At 42.8% G+C, this 15,649-nt stretch overlaps 1 protein-coding gene across 1 annotated transcript in view; it reads right to left on the reverse strand.

The window, feature by feature from the left end:
• Positions 1–9,275, reverse strand: part of NIBAN1 (niban apoptosis regulator 1) — a 159,982-nt gene extending 150,707 nt beyond the window's left edge. Inside the window, exon 1 of the mRNA XM_059147127.1 lies at positions 8,995–9,275. Within this exon, the coding sequence (XP_059003110.1) occupies positions 8,995–9,049 (55 nt within the window). The 5' untranslated portion in view covers positions 9,050–9,275. The remainder of the gene's footprint in view (positions 1–8,994) is intronic.
• Between the last annotated feature and the right edge of the window lie 6,374 nt (positions 9,276–15,649).

Consider the following 15,649-nt stretch of genomic DNA (forward strand, 5'->3'; position numbering starts at 1 on the left):
ATAATGTCATATATATGTATATATTTTAAAATTATATAAATTTATATATACACATATATATGACATTACATATATATATATAAACTATTATTCCAGCTAATAGATGAAAGCAAAATGACATAATTAAGATATCACTACTTTTTCAACCCCCAGTGAATTCATGGCTCTCGGCAATGAGCATCAACGGCTGCTATCATAAAAAGAGACAATCAGAAGTTATGTACCTCCAAATGAAGATCACAGCCTATAGTCTTGACAGAAGTATTAATCCCGAGTCTGATCAAGTTTCACTATAACCCTGTCAATGTGTACAAAATATAGAAGAAATGTGTCGAACTGCACCATGAACAAATTCAAATAGCCCAGATCCTTCAACAGATAATTTGGGAAAAAAAGATATAAGGGAAACCTGTAAATTAAAGGAAACTTAAAAGAGAGGTTTTTTAAAAATTTAACTTACTTATTTGAGAGAGAGAGAGCACACAAGCCAGGGGAGTGGCATGCAGAGGGGGAGGGAGAAGCAGGCCCCCACAGAGCAGGGAACCTGATGAGGGACTCAATCCCAGGACCCCAGGATCACATTCTAAGCCAAAGGCAGTCAGTCACTCAAACAACTGAGCCATCCAGGTGCACTTAAAAGAGATATTTTTTAAGTGGCCGGGACTATAGTGTTTAAAAATGTTTTATGGGTGATAAACCATAAGGAAATATAAGGAGTCATTACTCTAACATCTAGATTAGTGCTGGTATAGTCTGTTATGGTGGTAACGCTTTCCAAACAAAGCACAACTTGTGGTATTCATGACTTTCTGCTGGCCCCTCCTCCTGAATCTGGGCTGGGCTCAAGACTTGCTTTAACCAGTAAAAGGTAGCACAGCGATCCCATGGCCTTCCAGGCCTAAGCCTTCAGAGTCTTCTAGAAGCTGTGGCACTTTTGTTTAAAAAGCCCAGTATTTTATAGGAGAGACCAAGTAGAAAGGCCATCTGGAGAGACAAAAAACCTTTCCATTTGAATCTGGCCACCAGCCAGTCCACCAGCAGAATGCAGCCACAGGAATGACCACCTGTGAAATAAAAGATGTAGAACCACCCAGCTGACCCCAGGGCAGATTGCAAAACTGTGAGCAAACACCATTGTTTTAAGAGTCAGTATCTTTTGGTGGTAATTTTCAAGGCAGGACAGAGAACTGAAAATAGTGGTTATTGTGGGAGAAACAAAGCGGTTTAGGATTGGGATGGAGTAGCTGGAGGTTTCTGGAATGGGTAGTGAAGTACTTTCCATTTCTTGACCTGGGTGATGGCCATAAGGATATTTGCCTTACAGTGATTCACTAAGCTATCCATTTGTTTTGTGTGGTTTTCTGAACCTGTGTTATATGTTAAAATAAAAATAGTTTTAAAAGAAGAAAGAAAACCCACATGGTTTGGCATAGAGACATTTACTCTTCCTTCAAAACCTTCAGACTACAGGCTTTTAAAAAAAAAAATCACTTAGGGGCAGCAGCTCTTTCTGCCCATGGGTTCTGTCCCTGAGCTTTAATAATACCACAATTTTGGGGCGCCTGGGTGGCTCAGTGGGTTGGTTTATTTATTTATTTGACAGAGGGAGATCACAAGTAGGCAGAGAGGCAGGCAGAGAGAGAGAGGAGGAAGCAGGCTCCCCGCTGAGCAGAGAGCCTGATGCGGGACTCGATCCCAGGACCCTGAGATCATGACCTGAGCCGAAGGCAGCGGCTTAACCCACTGAGCCACCCAGGCGCCCATAAATAAATAAAATCTTAAAAAAATAAAAAAATTAAAAAAAAAAAAATAATACCACAATTTTGCGCACGCGCGCGCACACACACACAAATCACTTAGGAGCTCCTAGTTAAAACTACTAATATATTCTAATCCTATAGGTATCAATATGCAAACAACGTCAAGCATGGAAATATATCATTTCTTTGGGTCCCAGAGCCTGCAATTTGCAAAACTGAATTAATTGCTTTCATATCTCTAAATCTTTTCTCCTTGAAGTGAGAAAAAACATGTACACCAAACAAAAAAATAAGAAGAGAAGCAGCAACACTTTTATAAGCTGGCTTGCATTTTCTTACTGGCAGCAATTTACTAGTCTCTTTTTTAAATGAATTTTCCAGTTTCAAAGGAGAAAATCTGTATTGCATTTGGGGTTTCGTTTGTGTGTGTGTTTTAGTTTGAAACCATTGAATTTTAGCCCTCATGTCCTGTGTTTTTCCTCAAGTGTTTCAAACAGAGTGTAGCATCTGAATTGCATTTTTTATTCTTTCGTCTTTAATTCTGACTTCATTTCCCATTTCCCAGTGCAAATTGCTGTATGTACCTTTTCTCTTAGAACAACGTTACTTAGCTTTACTGACCCAATAAATTAAAATTTCTGATTAGGAGATTAAAATTCACTGCCAAAATTCACACTGAATATTTTGTAAAATGTTTGCAGTACATTTATTTTAATTGGATTAGAAATTATGACAAATGGAGTTCCTGCTGTTATACTTTCTACCTGGGAACCCAGTTCAGACCCTCTCAAAGATGACAATAGGGTAAAACTACAATCTGTTCAGTAGTCCAGCAAAAACAAAACAATAAAAAGAATCACTATTGTCATATTAGTAATAACTATTACTAAAGCAGCATTGATGATGTGGTCCTCTCATGGCCAACGTCCTTTGAAAAAAGAAGTGTTTCATCAAGACCAGATCTCGATTCAGTGTCTGACTTTATGAGGTTCATCAAGGCATGAACTGGGACCCAAGAGGGAAAGTCACGGTTTCTTCCACAAGCGTAGGGGAAAATGTTAATTTGTCTCAATTTATGCGTGTTTATTTTTGAGGATTCTAAGAAACTCTCAATTCACACTGAATTCCCAAAGTCTTGGCTTCCGTTTGCAAAGACGGAAGGTACTACGAAGTTCTTGTTGCCACTACAAATTACCAATCTGCAATAGTTTTCCTAATCAGAAACTCCTGCTAGCTTCATCAGTGGCTTGGCATGCTTAATGGCATTACTTTTAGTCAAAATATAATGTGATCAGTAGGGGCTCCTGGGTGGCTCAGTGGGTTAAGCCTCTGCCTTCGGCTCAGGTCATGATCCCGGGGTCCTGGGATGGAGCCCTGCATCCGGCTCTCTGCTCAGCTGGGAGCCTGCTTCTCCCTCTCTCTCTGCTGTTCGTGTCCTCTCACTTGCTCACTTGCTCTTTCTCTCTCTGGGTCTCCGCCTCTCAAATGAATAAAGTCTTTAAAAAAAAGAATAAGGGCTCAGTATACGACTGTGTGTCATTTACTCTAGATCGTCTCCCTCTTTCTCCCATCCCTGCTACTCCCTCCTGGGGAGCAGCATTTCCTCACTTCCCAGGAGAATCCACTCATTACTACAAATTAAGAACTAAGATGGATACTAATAAGACAGATACGAATAGTATGATCTTTACCCACCTCCTACTTTCTTTTGGTTAATTTTTCTTAAAGGGGACTCAATAAAGCAGCTCTTAGTGTGCTGCTTATGACACTTTGGGGCCCAAGAACAGAAGACAACTGTATTGAGGGGGCGTCTGGGTGGCTCAGTGGGTTAAAGCCTCTGCCTTTGGCTCGGGTCATGATCCCAGAGTCCTGGGATCAAGCCCCACATCGGGCTCTCTGCTCAGCGGAGACCCTGCTTCCCTTCCTCTCTCTCTGCCTGCCTCTCTATCTACTTGTGATCTCTGTCTGTCAAATAAATAAATAAAATCTTAAAAAAAAAAAAAAAAGACAACTGTATTGGAATAAGATTTGTCTGTGAATAATAATAGCACAGATAATGCTGGCTTAAATAAGACAGGACTTTATTCCTCTCTTATTGAGGCCCAGGAGGAAGTAGCTCAGACATGGAACAGAGGATCTACTACATGAAGTCCTTAGGAACCGAGGCTCCTTCTGTGCACTTACTTCACTCTGCACGAGCTTCTTCTTAAAAGGATACCTCTGGGACGCCAGAGTGGCTCAGTCGGTGAAGCATCCAACTCTTAATTTAGGTCTTAGACCTTAATTCAGGTCTTGATCTCAAGGTCATGAGATTGAGCCCAGCGTCTAAGATTCTCTCTCTGTCCCTCCCCTCTCTGTTCTGCCCCAACCCCCACCCACTTGTGTGCACTTTCTCCCTAAAGAAAAAAAAATTATTATTTTTTTCAACAAAATCAGGGAAAAATGACATTGGGGGTAACCTGCACTCTCTACCGCCCCAATGCAAAGAGGGGTTAGCATACTACACGAGAAATACTCAGGACAGGGGTACCTCGGTGGCTCAGTGGGTTAAGCCTCAGCCTTCGGCTCGGGTCATGATCTCAGGGTCCTGGGATCGAGCCCCGCATCGGGCTCTCTGCTCAGCAGGGACCCTGCTTCCCTTCCTCTCTCTCTGCCTGCCTCTCTGCCTACTTGTGACCTCTCTCTCTCTGTGTCAAATAAATAAATAAAATCTTTTAAAAAAAGAAAAAAAAATACTCAGGACAAGCAGGTGGTCAGCGAGATGTGCTTGGGCTCCTGCTTCTCTTCTCTGAGACTCTGTAGGCCTGGCCGTGCTCCCATGTGGCCCATGTCTTTGAGCTGGCTCCCTTCCTATTCAGTTCCAGGCATCACATTCAGATGTGACAAAGTCCAAGAGAAGAAAGGGAAGAAGACTATATCTCTACCCTTTGTCTCCTTCTTAAAAGGGAAGAGGACTTTCTTAGAAGCAGCTAGCATACTTTCCTTCAAGCCTCACTGTCCAGACTGCATCACAACCTCATTGCTTGTATAGTCACTGGCAAGGAGAACATACCACCATGGTAGGCATGGACCAGTCAAGACCCACCCCACAAAAGCCCTAAGTGGGGTGAGCTTCCCTGAAACACAGGGCTTTACATAGAGGAAGTTCAATACCCCAACAAAATTGGGGTTCTGTTGGAAAGAGGAAAGGGGAAAATATGTTGCGTTGACATCCAACTGTGTATACTGCAATCCATATCCTAACTTCCCATTATGATATACTGCCCTTTCTAGCCAGGTAAATTGGACTCTCAGATTACATTGTCATAATTATCCTTACAAATCAGCCCAGTTCTTATCCCCAACTCCTATCAACAAATTGTGACTTAAAGATAAACAAATGTATGGAATAGCACACACTGAGGTTAAGCAGACAGCAAACATGTCCAGTTCTCCCTGACTTCTGTTCACCTTGTCTGTGGAGACATCACTCCAGATACTGCTATCAGCAGTAATCTCATATACATATACAGCAGTAATCTCATATAAAGTTAACCCTTTTAGTATAAATATGAGAAAATCTCCCTAAGAGAAATACATGTTGTTTCTAAGCTGTTACTCATTTCCTACTTTATAAGCAACAGATCTCTGATGAGCATTTCACTGGAAGTCACCGCACCCTCAACAGAAAAGTGTGCCTGACTGCAGTAGCAAGTCTAGGAAAAGAAGCGTGCACCAGCCCCCACCCAGACGTGCATGTGCCACAGTTCTCAGTGACAGCACTGATTTCCCTGTACTCTTCCGACTGTCCGCACACCTACGTGGGGGCAGTTTTCAGGTTCATTTTTCTTTTGATTCATGATCAATCCAATGGCAAGTCTAAAAAGGAAAGACAGTTCTTGCTCAAACAAGAAGGCACTGGGTGCTCTGAAGCTACAGGTCACTTTTTTGCATATCAAAGTTTAAAAAGTAAAAGAAAACTCGGAAAGAGGAGAGAAAAGGGCACCAAATTGGTCACCAATGCTTGGATTATATGAGCTTTCCTTCTCATTAAAAGAAGACCCTCTTCGGTCAGTGCTAAAGGAATCACTGAAGGCTAAAACAGATGACACTGTCCAGAGGATTACAAGGAGGTCTTAGTATTATTTCTTAATTGAAACATCTTTATCAAATGACGTTACTGAAAGTTTCTAGAAGCAATACTAAAAATTTGTTCTGTGGTAAGAAATGTATGGTAGTAGGGGCTCCTGGGTGGCTCAGTGGGTTAAAGCCTCTGCCTTTAGCTTGGGTCATGGTCTCAGGGTCCTGGGATCGAGCTCCACATCTGGCTCTCTGCTCAGGGGGGAGCCTGCTTCCCCCTCTCTCTCTTCTTGCCCCTCTGCCTACTTGTGAAATATGTCTGTCAAATAAAAAATTAAATCTTCTAAAAAAAATAGTGTGGTAATGATTTTCAAAATATCTTTAGAAATGAAGTAACACCTTAATACTTCTGATATCCCTTTAACTAGAAATTTACTAAATCCTAAGAAATAATGTATTTTCGAAACATCCATGTGATGAACATCACTATCAACACAAAGTTTCAATGCACACAAACTGGATGGCAGCTGTTAAATGATTTGTCTAAAAGTAAATGCTGATTCAGACTCATTAGCATATCAGAAGTACAGGTGCTTATAACACATAAAAGATTAAGTTAACAAAACTCACTCCAAATATACTGGCTAGTTATTCTCCATAAGTTAGTAAACTTTACCAAGCTTGAAGGAGAGCTATTGAACCAGCTCTAGGAGCTTTCAACTCTGTATTTCACTGGCAGCTATTTTATGAAAAACAGGTCATAAAATTGTATTTAAACTTTACTGTCATATTTTCAACTGCTCTGCATACAATTAGATAAAAACTTGAGAATATGCATGGGCTAAATGATGAGCAAAGTGGAAAAGATAGGGTTATGTGGTTTTTTTATTGTTGTGTGTGCATTTTTTTTTTTTTTTTTTCCAGGGATCTGGGGCTTCAAAACCATCAGGAAATCACAGCCCCATGACCTTCATGTGCTCATCCACTAACAATTCACAACGCCATGCATTTTTCCAATGCTCTTTTTTCTTTTGGCAAGACGAGTATTCTCAAATGAGGCAACGTCTCATTTTCTCTGGAGGTATTCTAACGTTAACTCTTCTCTTCCCTCTGCCTGTACATGCCTTGAAAGTGTCCTCCCAAAGAATTATGAGATAAAATTGAGCAGGACTTGTGGATGTAATGACTGTTACACAATCTGCTATAGTTTTTTGTTGCTGTTGTTTGTTTGTTTAGATTTTATTTGACCGGCAGAGATCACAAGAAGGCAGAGAGGCAGGCAGAGAGAGAGAGAGAGAGGAGGAAGCAGGCTCCCTGCCAAGCAGAGAGCCCGATGCAGAGCTCTATCCCAGGATCCTGGGATCATGCCCCGAGTGGAAGGCAGAGGCTTTAACCCACTGAGCCACCCAGATGCCCCTATCTGCTATAGTTTTATTCATTCAGAACATATTTATTCCAGGTCCTTCCTGTGCACAAGCCTTTACATACTTTTGGATGTGCAATAATTTAAGTTCACAGTAAAATAAAAGGTAACACATTTTCTTTTCACATGAAGGCAGTGCTTGTATCAACAGCAACAACTATCATGACCATGGAGTCTTCAAGAACGTTAATCCCTTACATTGCTGGACTTCACTGATGGCTACGGAGGGCCATGATTCAACTTTAGGTGTTTTTAAGCTTTGCAGTGAAATAAAGTCCTATAAAGGAAATGGCATAAACATATTTTGCAAATAACTAAATGCAAACTCTTTCTCACTGGGTTCCCCTACAGTTCAGGCTCTTCCATGCTGGTGAAAACAAGCACATAGCCAAATTTGTAAGACTGGAGACAGTCTTCGTTTAGCTGTTTCACTGATATAAATAAGTCATCCATCTCCCACCCAGTTTAACTAAAGACAGCAAAGGAATACTTGACCAAGTTGTATCCCCTGACAGAATGAGTTGTTGATGATCCTCTGTCTCCACAAGTACCAGAGCAGGAGGAAGAATCTGGAAAGTCAATTACATTGCTCTCAAGTGCCCTGATTTGATATCCTTTTAAAATGGTGGTGAATACTGTGGTGACTGAAAACAAATATGGAATAAGGACACTAAGGAAATGCTTTCCTTTTAGGAAAGGTTCAGGGCCCAGAAAGAAAAGAACCTAATCAGGAAGAACTTAACCATTTCTTTACAGGATTAGGGTAAAACTTAGAGTTCGATACCTGGTTTAGAAGGTATTTTCTAAAGCCAGAAAATGACTAAGTTGACAAGATAACCAAACGTTAGGTAGTGGTTGTGGGCAAGGTTGCCTGGGAGGAAGACACCCAAGAGATAGCGTCATGATTTTCTGCAGTTTCAATTCAGTTTGGGGTTTTTTGTTTGTTTGTTTCTGCCTCACACTCTGTAGTGAGTCCCTGTATCTCTGAAGATCTCCCCAAACGAGTTTCCCTCCATCGGTAACTTTAGCAAATATTACAAAACCCGCCCGTGTTCCTCTTTCCCTTCCCCCAGCCCCCTCCGGAGAGGGAAAGGAACCCTACATCCTGGGAGCGGGATGACACGGTCCTTTCTGCTTCTGATGAAATCATCCCACAAGTGATCTGAAAGTTCAAGTGAAGCTGTGGCCGATACCTCGTTTTGCAAAACCAGGCCAACGTTACCAGGAGGGAAATTCTGCGTTAAAGGCCGGGAATCCCCCGGGAAGTCTCCACAAACGAGGGATATCCCCGCTCCCGTCTTTTGAGGCAAGCTCAGGAAGAGCTCAGAACTGAAGGGAGAGCGAGGTGTTTTCTGGATCCGGGCCTGAACAGACCCCAGGGCGGGCTGAGAGGTGGAAATGAGGTCGCGCCCCCCACCCCGCGGCCTCCACCTGCCTCCCGCATCCGCACCGCCGCCCTTCCCAGAGCATCGCGGGCGGGCTGACTACCCACCCCCGCTCCGGTCCCCGTCCGGGTCCCAAGAGCGGCCTCGCCCGAGCTCGGGTGTGCGGCCCCGGCGGCGCCGGGAGGCAGCCGGCCGCGCGACGCGCCCTGGCCCCGGAGGTCCCCGCGCCCGCAGGTAGCGCGCCGCAGCTGGTGGGTGGGGGGCGCGGCGGGCACCCGCTCTCCACGCGCCCTCTGGGGCCGGGTGCGCGCAGCTGTGCAGGCCCCCGGCCGGCGCGGTGCTCCCGGGAAGCCCCCCGCGCACGTACCTCGGATGTAGCTGCACTTGCCCTCGTCCAGCAGGCTGGAGGCCGAGCCGCCCATGGCCGCGGTGCGGGCGGTGCACGCCGGGCCGCGCTGACAGCTCTCGTCGGCGCTCGGCGCTCGCTCCTGGAGGTGCCTGCGACGGCGGACCCGGCTCTGCAATTAAAGGGCAAACTTCCTCCGACAGGCGCCGCCTTCTGGGGCGCCTCCGCCAAGTCCGCGCCCTCGGAGCGTCTGTGGGCTGGCCCGGGGGCTGTCCTCCCGCCCTCGCTTCGCTGGGCAGCTCCGAGGGGACGTCCATCTGGGAAGACTTCCCGCTCTTTCCTCCTCCTCGCCGGCTTTTGCTGCTGCTTCTCACCGTCAGGGGCCGCCGAGAAACCCCTTCGAGGAAGCGGGCCATTTCCCTAGTGACTGTGAACCTCTGCGGGCTGGAACCTTCTCCACAGACGAGCCTCGGGGTGGAATTCAAGACCCCGTTGCTTTAAGAAACAGCAGTTCCCAAGCATCACCGAAGAACTTTGTATTTTGTTAGAAATACAAAATTGCGGCTCCCCCAGCCGTCCACGCCCCTCTACACACATGCACGTGTGCACAGGCGCGCGCACACGGCACCCCAGTTAGAAACTCCAGGACTGGAGCTGGCAGCGTAATTCGGGTGCTGCCGAAGTGTGAGATCGAACCGGGAACTGTTCCTTCCCGCAGCTGCGAAGCAGGGCCAAGGAGGGGGTGGGAAATGAAGGGGGAGAAAAAGAGAGAAATAGAAAAACAGGGAAAACCTAAGCTGGGACGGGCAATACGTTCCCAGTCCTGAAACTTCAGACACCCCCCACCCCCCACCCCCCATCAAAACCTGTTCTTTTGTCTTTTGGTCCATTTCTTCCCCTTGACAAACTGGAAATAATTCATTAGAAAGGGCATCGATTCTTTTTCCCACAACCAGTATTTAACTTGGCAGCCTCTCCCGAGTAACACTCGACTGGGGCAGAAGGGTCACCATGCATTTCTTCCTATTCTTAGCAATCAGATTTTTAGCGAGTCCTATTGACTTAACCTCCAAGGTCAGACGGCCTGTACACACCAAAACCAGGCGTGGAGAACACTTGGAAGGTGTTGCCCTCAAAAGTTCATTGACTAGCATTTTTAACACCAAGATTTCCCCCTCCTCACACCCAGTCTCGCTCACCCTGTGTTCTAGTCCATCATGAATCCTCTCCATTCTGCTTTCAAAATATATCCAGTATCCACCCATCTCTCACCCCTTCCTCGGCTACCCTCATCGAGTCTCACCTGAGTAATTGCGATAGCCTCCTAACCGGTCCTCCTTCTTCAGAGAAAAAGCCCTGGTCTGTCATTGACACTAGGCCCTACTTCCTCTCTGTCCCCATCGACCCCCACTTCCCACTGGCCTTTTTGCTCCTCTAGGACACACCTTTGCATGTGCCTTGCTTCCCCTAGGATGCCCTTCCCTCACTTACTCACATGGTGCTCTCTAAGTCTCTCATTTCATTCCAATCTCCTCTTAAATGCTAATACCTCAAAAGAGACTTTTTTTTTTTTTTTGGACCTTCTGTTTATACATCACCAGCCCTCATCTCTGTCCTATCCCTTACCCTTCACTATTTCTTTTTTTTTTTTAAGATTTTATTTATTTATTTGAAAGACAGAGATCACAAGTAGGCAGAGAGGCAGGCAGAGAGAGAGGAAGAAGCAGGCTCCCGCAGAGCAGAGAGCCCGACGTCGGGCTCGATCCCAGGACCCTGGGATCACGACCTGAGCTGAAGGCAGAGGCTTTAACCCACTGAGACACCCAGGCGCCCGCCCTTCACTATTTCTATTCATATCACTTAGGGTTATCTGGTGTGTTTCTTTTCTGTCCCCACTAAAATGGAAACTCCATAAGGTTGGGGATTTCCTTTGTTGATGTTGTTTCTTGTTTGGTTGGTTTTTTTTTTTAGTTATTCATTTTCTTTCTTACTTTTTTTTTCCTTTAAGAGCAGGGATTTTTGTTCATTCTATTCTCTGACATATCTCAGATGCCTAGTACAGCATCTGGCAGATGGGTGCTCAATAAATAACCATTGAATAAGTGAACGGATGAAAGATGCACTATGGGGTATGGACTTAATGGAAGCGGTGAATCTCAATGAATAAAGAAAATTTCCAGGTAACGACTCCATGATTTAAAGTCTTCCATGTTCAACTCTTTTCTCAATATTCTAGTTAGTTCTTAGAATTAAGTGTATCTTGGGGCACTTGGGTAGCTCAGTAAGTTAAGTGTCCAGCTCATGATTTCGGTTCAGGTCATAATCTCAGGGTTGTGAGATCGAGCCTAGTGTGGTGCTCAGTGCTGAGTGTGGACCTTGCTTAAGATTCTCTCCGGGGTGCCTGCTGGCTCAGCGGGTTAAAGCCTCTGCCTTCGGCTCAGGTCATGATACCAGGGTCCTGGGATCAAACCCCACATCGGGCTTTCTGCTCAGCAGGGAGCCTGCTTCCTCCTCTCTCACTACCTGCTTCTCTGCCTACTTGTGATCTCTGTCTGTCAAGTAAATAAGTAAAATCTTTAAAAAAAATAAATTCTCTCTCTCCCTTGCCTTTTCCCTCTGCTCCTTCACCCACAGTGTCCTTTCACACTCTAGCTCTTAAAAAAAAAAAAAAAAAAAAAAAAAAGCAGGGGGCACCTGGAGGGCTCAGTCTATTAAGTGCCTGCCTTTGGCTCAGGTCCTGATCCCAGGAGGGATCAAGTCCTGCAGAGGGCTCCCTGCTCTGTGGGGAGCCTGCTTCCCCCACTCCCTCTGCATCCCCTCTCTCTCTGTCTTGTGAATAAATAAATAAAATCTAAAACAAAACAAAACAAAAAAACCACTTCTTTCAGGTAAATAGCACATACTAAAATGATTATCTTATTAAATATCTTTATTGAGATATAATTCACTTACATAAATTCACCCATTTAGATTACTTTTTTTGAAGGAGCAAATTAGATTAATAGACATTTATTTTATTTTTTTTTAAAGATTTTATTTATTTATTTGACAGACAGAGATCACAAGTAGGCTGAGAGGCAGGCAGAGAGAGAAGAAGGAGGAAGCAGGCTCCCTGCTGAGCAGAGAGCCCGACTCGGGGCTCAATCCCAGGATCCTGGGATAATGACCTGAGCCGAAGGCAGAGGCTTTAACCCACTGAGCCACCCAGGCGCCCCAGATTAATAGACATTTAGTACCAGTACCTATAAACTGTGCATGTGTTTTGGGGATTCTCTTACCTGTCATTGAACTATGAACCCCTTTTTGGGCATGTTTTCATTTGAGTGAGTGACATCTGTGTATTTAGGCATTTAACTGCCTGCAGAGTAGGAACAGTTTCAAACTTCTTTGCACACCCCCCAGTACCTTGTACTGCTGTGTAATACAGGATTGGGAGCTTTGTAATTACTTTCTTTTTTAAAGATTTTTTTTTTTTTTTTTTTACAGAGAGAGATCACAAGCAGGCAGAGAGGCAGGCAGAGAGAGTGGAGAAAGCAGGCTCCCTGCTGAGCAGAGAGCCTGATGTGGGCCTTGATCCCAGGACCCTGAGATCATAACCGGAGCTGAAGGCAGCGGCTTAACCCACTGAGCCACCCAGGGGCCCGTCTGTAATTACTTTCTTTTTTTTTTTTTTAATTTATTTATTTGACAGACAGAGATCACAAGTAGGCAGAGAGAGAGAGGGAAGCAGGCTCCCCGCCAAGCAGAGAGCCCGATGTGGGGCTCGATCCCAGGACCCTGAGATCATGACCTGAGCCAAAGGCAGAGGCTTTAACCCACTGAGCCACCCAGGCGCCCCTGTAATTACTTTCTTGTGTGATAAGTACACATGATAGGTTACCAGTTATCCAATGAAATCTTCACAAAAAACTGACTGAAGTAGGTACTGTTCTTATCACCATTTTAAAGACAAGAAAAATCAAGGTGAAAAAGCTTAAGCAATTTAACTAAGGTCACCCGTCACCTGGGTTTATCTAACTCCAGAGTTCATCCTTTTAACCACAGATGCTACTACTTTTATGTTAAATCTTGCTTTTGTTTATTTACATAAATAATCCAGGTTTTACTATTTAAAAAAATCAGAAACCATGGACAAACAAAAAGGAAAAAAAGGGGAGAGAATCATCCAGATCCCAATGTTAATGTCTGTATTCTTATTTATTTATTATTTAGAGTTAGAGAAAAGGAGAGAGTGCATGTGAGCAAGGGGAAGGGATGGGGCAGAGGGAGAGAGAATCCTTAACAGGCTGCAGGCTCATTGCCAAGCTCCACATGGGGCTTAATCTTCCAACTCTGAGATCACGATCTGTGCTGAAATCAAGAGTCCAACACTTAACCAACTGGGGTATCCAGATGCCCCCGTGTAAATATCTTTTCAGTAACCCCAGTCACCAGTTTGATACAGATTCCTATAAATTTACATATAAATACATGTGCAATTATAATTTATAATTATATAAAATCTTACTTATTGTTACTTAGTTACAGAAATGAGGTGATGCTCTTTATATATTCTATAACCCCATATTGTAATTTTTCATTTGGAATAATTCCATTTAAATAAATATCTAAATCTAGGTCAATGGTAGTTCATTATATAAATGTAACCTAAATCACCTACCTACCAGCAATGTATGCCTGTTTTCCTCCTTCTCAGTCACATTGGACGTATCTTTTTAAAAACTATCATCATTAATTTCATTATTCATTTTAATATTTGGCAATTTAAAAGTCAAAATAAGTATCACTTTCTGTGGTTTACTTTTGAAATCCTTAAAGAGAAAGATTCATTATTTTTCCATGGGCTTTTTGGCTATACATGCTCCCTTGTGAATAAGTTGTTCTTATATTTTTCTGGTTTCCTATCAATTTCTTATTCTTATTGATTTGGAAGAGTTTTGTATATTTTAAAGAAATTGACCCATTTACTCTAACTCACATTGCAAATTAAACACATTTTGTTTATTAAAATGTATTTCCTTGTGTTCTTTATTCAGTAATTTTCTTTGAATATTTGCTAACCATATACAAATTGTAAAATCAATTACATTTTTCTCTGGCATCTTCTACTCCTCCCTTAACACTCCCTTCTCTTTTCTCTTTGTATAGTTTCTGATGAATGTCTAATCTTATCACCAATATCTCTTATAGACTGTTGTAGCTTAACTATTGAAAGTTATTTTTATGAATTATTTTTAATAAGCTCCTTCACTTACTAGCAAAATTGTTACAATAATCTGATATGTCCTATTTTCCTCGGGAGTATACGTTTTAGAAGCTCCAGTTGTCATTCTGATTATCAACTTGTTTCATGACTTTGAAAAACAACTTAAATTTTGTACTTTATATTCCTTATCTTTAAAATGAGTGTCTGTGAAAATTTAATGTGATCATTTTTGCAATGCACTTAATACATATTAATATGCATAGCACATATTTAGCATTCTCTAAATGAAGCTAACATGACAAGAAGTAATAAATAAAAAGATGTTTTATTAACTTTTTTAACTATCAACATTAGTTCATTTTATTTTTCTTCTTATTATAGTACCTTTATTACATGATCGGGAAATCACCTTCCAGGAGGCAGGGTACCAAGACCAATTTTGAAAAAGGAAGAAGTGTATCTATTACATTTTGACTGTATTTTGAAAGACATAAAAAGCTGCTTCATAGTACAAACTACAGAAAACTCAGCTGGATAAAATATTTTCTAGAGAGAATATATACAAAATGAAATTCAACTTCTGCTCGTCATTGATTCTTGAGGGAAAGTTTCAGGAGCTTCTGTGTGAAATTCTTATTAGAAAAGACAGATATGGGGCACCTGGGTGGCTCAGTTGTTAAACATCTGCCTTTGGCTCAGGTCGTGATCCCAGAGTCCTGGGATCGAGCCCCTCATCAGGCTCCCTGCTCAGTGGGGCGCCTGCTTCTCCCTCTCCCTCTGCTGCTCTGCCTGCTTGTGCTCTCTTGCTTTCTCTGTCAAATAAATAAATAAAATCTTTTTTAAAAAGAAAAGAAAGAAAGAAAAGATAGAAAAGACAGATACTTATTTTTAAAAGATTTTATTTATTTATTTGAAAAAAGAAGAGAGACAGCAAGAGAGGGAATATAAGCAGAGAGAGTGGGAGAGGGAGAAGCAGGCTTCCCGCCAAGCAGGACGCCTGATGGCAGGGCTCGATCCCAGGACCCTAGGATCATTACCTGAGCCGAAGGCAGACACTTAATGACTGAGCCACCCAGGTGCCCCCAGGTTTTTTTTTTAATTGAGAAACATTGCTTTTCTTCAACATGCTCTTCCTTTTTTTAAATTGAAATACAATTAGCATACAATGTTATATTAACTTCAGGTGTATGACATATTGATTTGACAATTCTATTCATTACTCAATGTTCACTGTAAGTGGAATCACCATTGTCACTACACATTATTACAATACAATTGAATATATTCCCTATGCGATACTTATCATCTCTTATCATTTATTTATTTAAGAACTGGAAGTTTCTACCTCTTAATTTCCTTTACCTATTTCTCTATCCCCCCACCCACCTCCTTTATGGCAACCACCAATTTCTTCTACTTACGAATTTGATTTTGTTTGTTTGCTTGCTTTTGGTTTTTGGATTCCCCATA

Source organism: Mustela lutreola, chromosome 14, assembly GCF_030435805.1.
Source record: "Mustela lutreola isolate mMusLut2 chromosome 14, mMusLut2.pri, whole genome shotgun sequence".
Lineage (NCBI taxonomy): Eukaryota > Metazoa > Chordata > Mammalia > Carnivora > Mustelidae > Mustela > Mustela lutreola.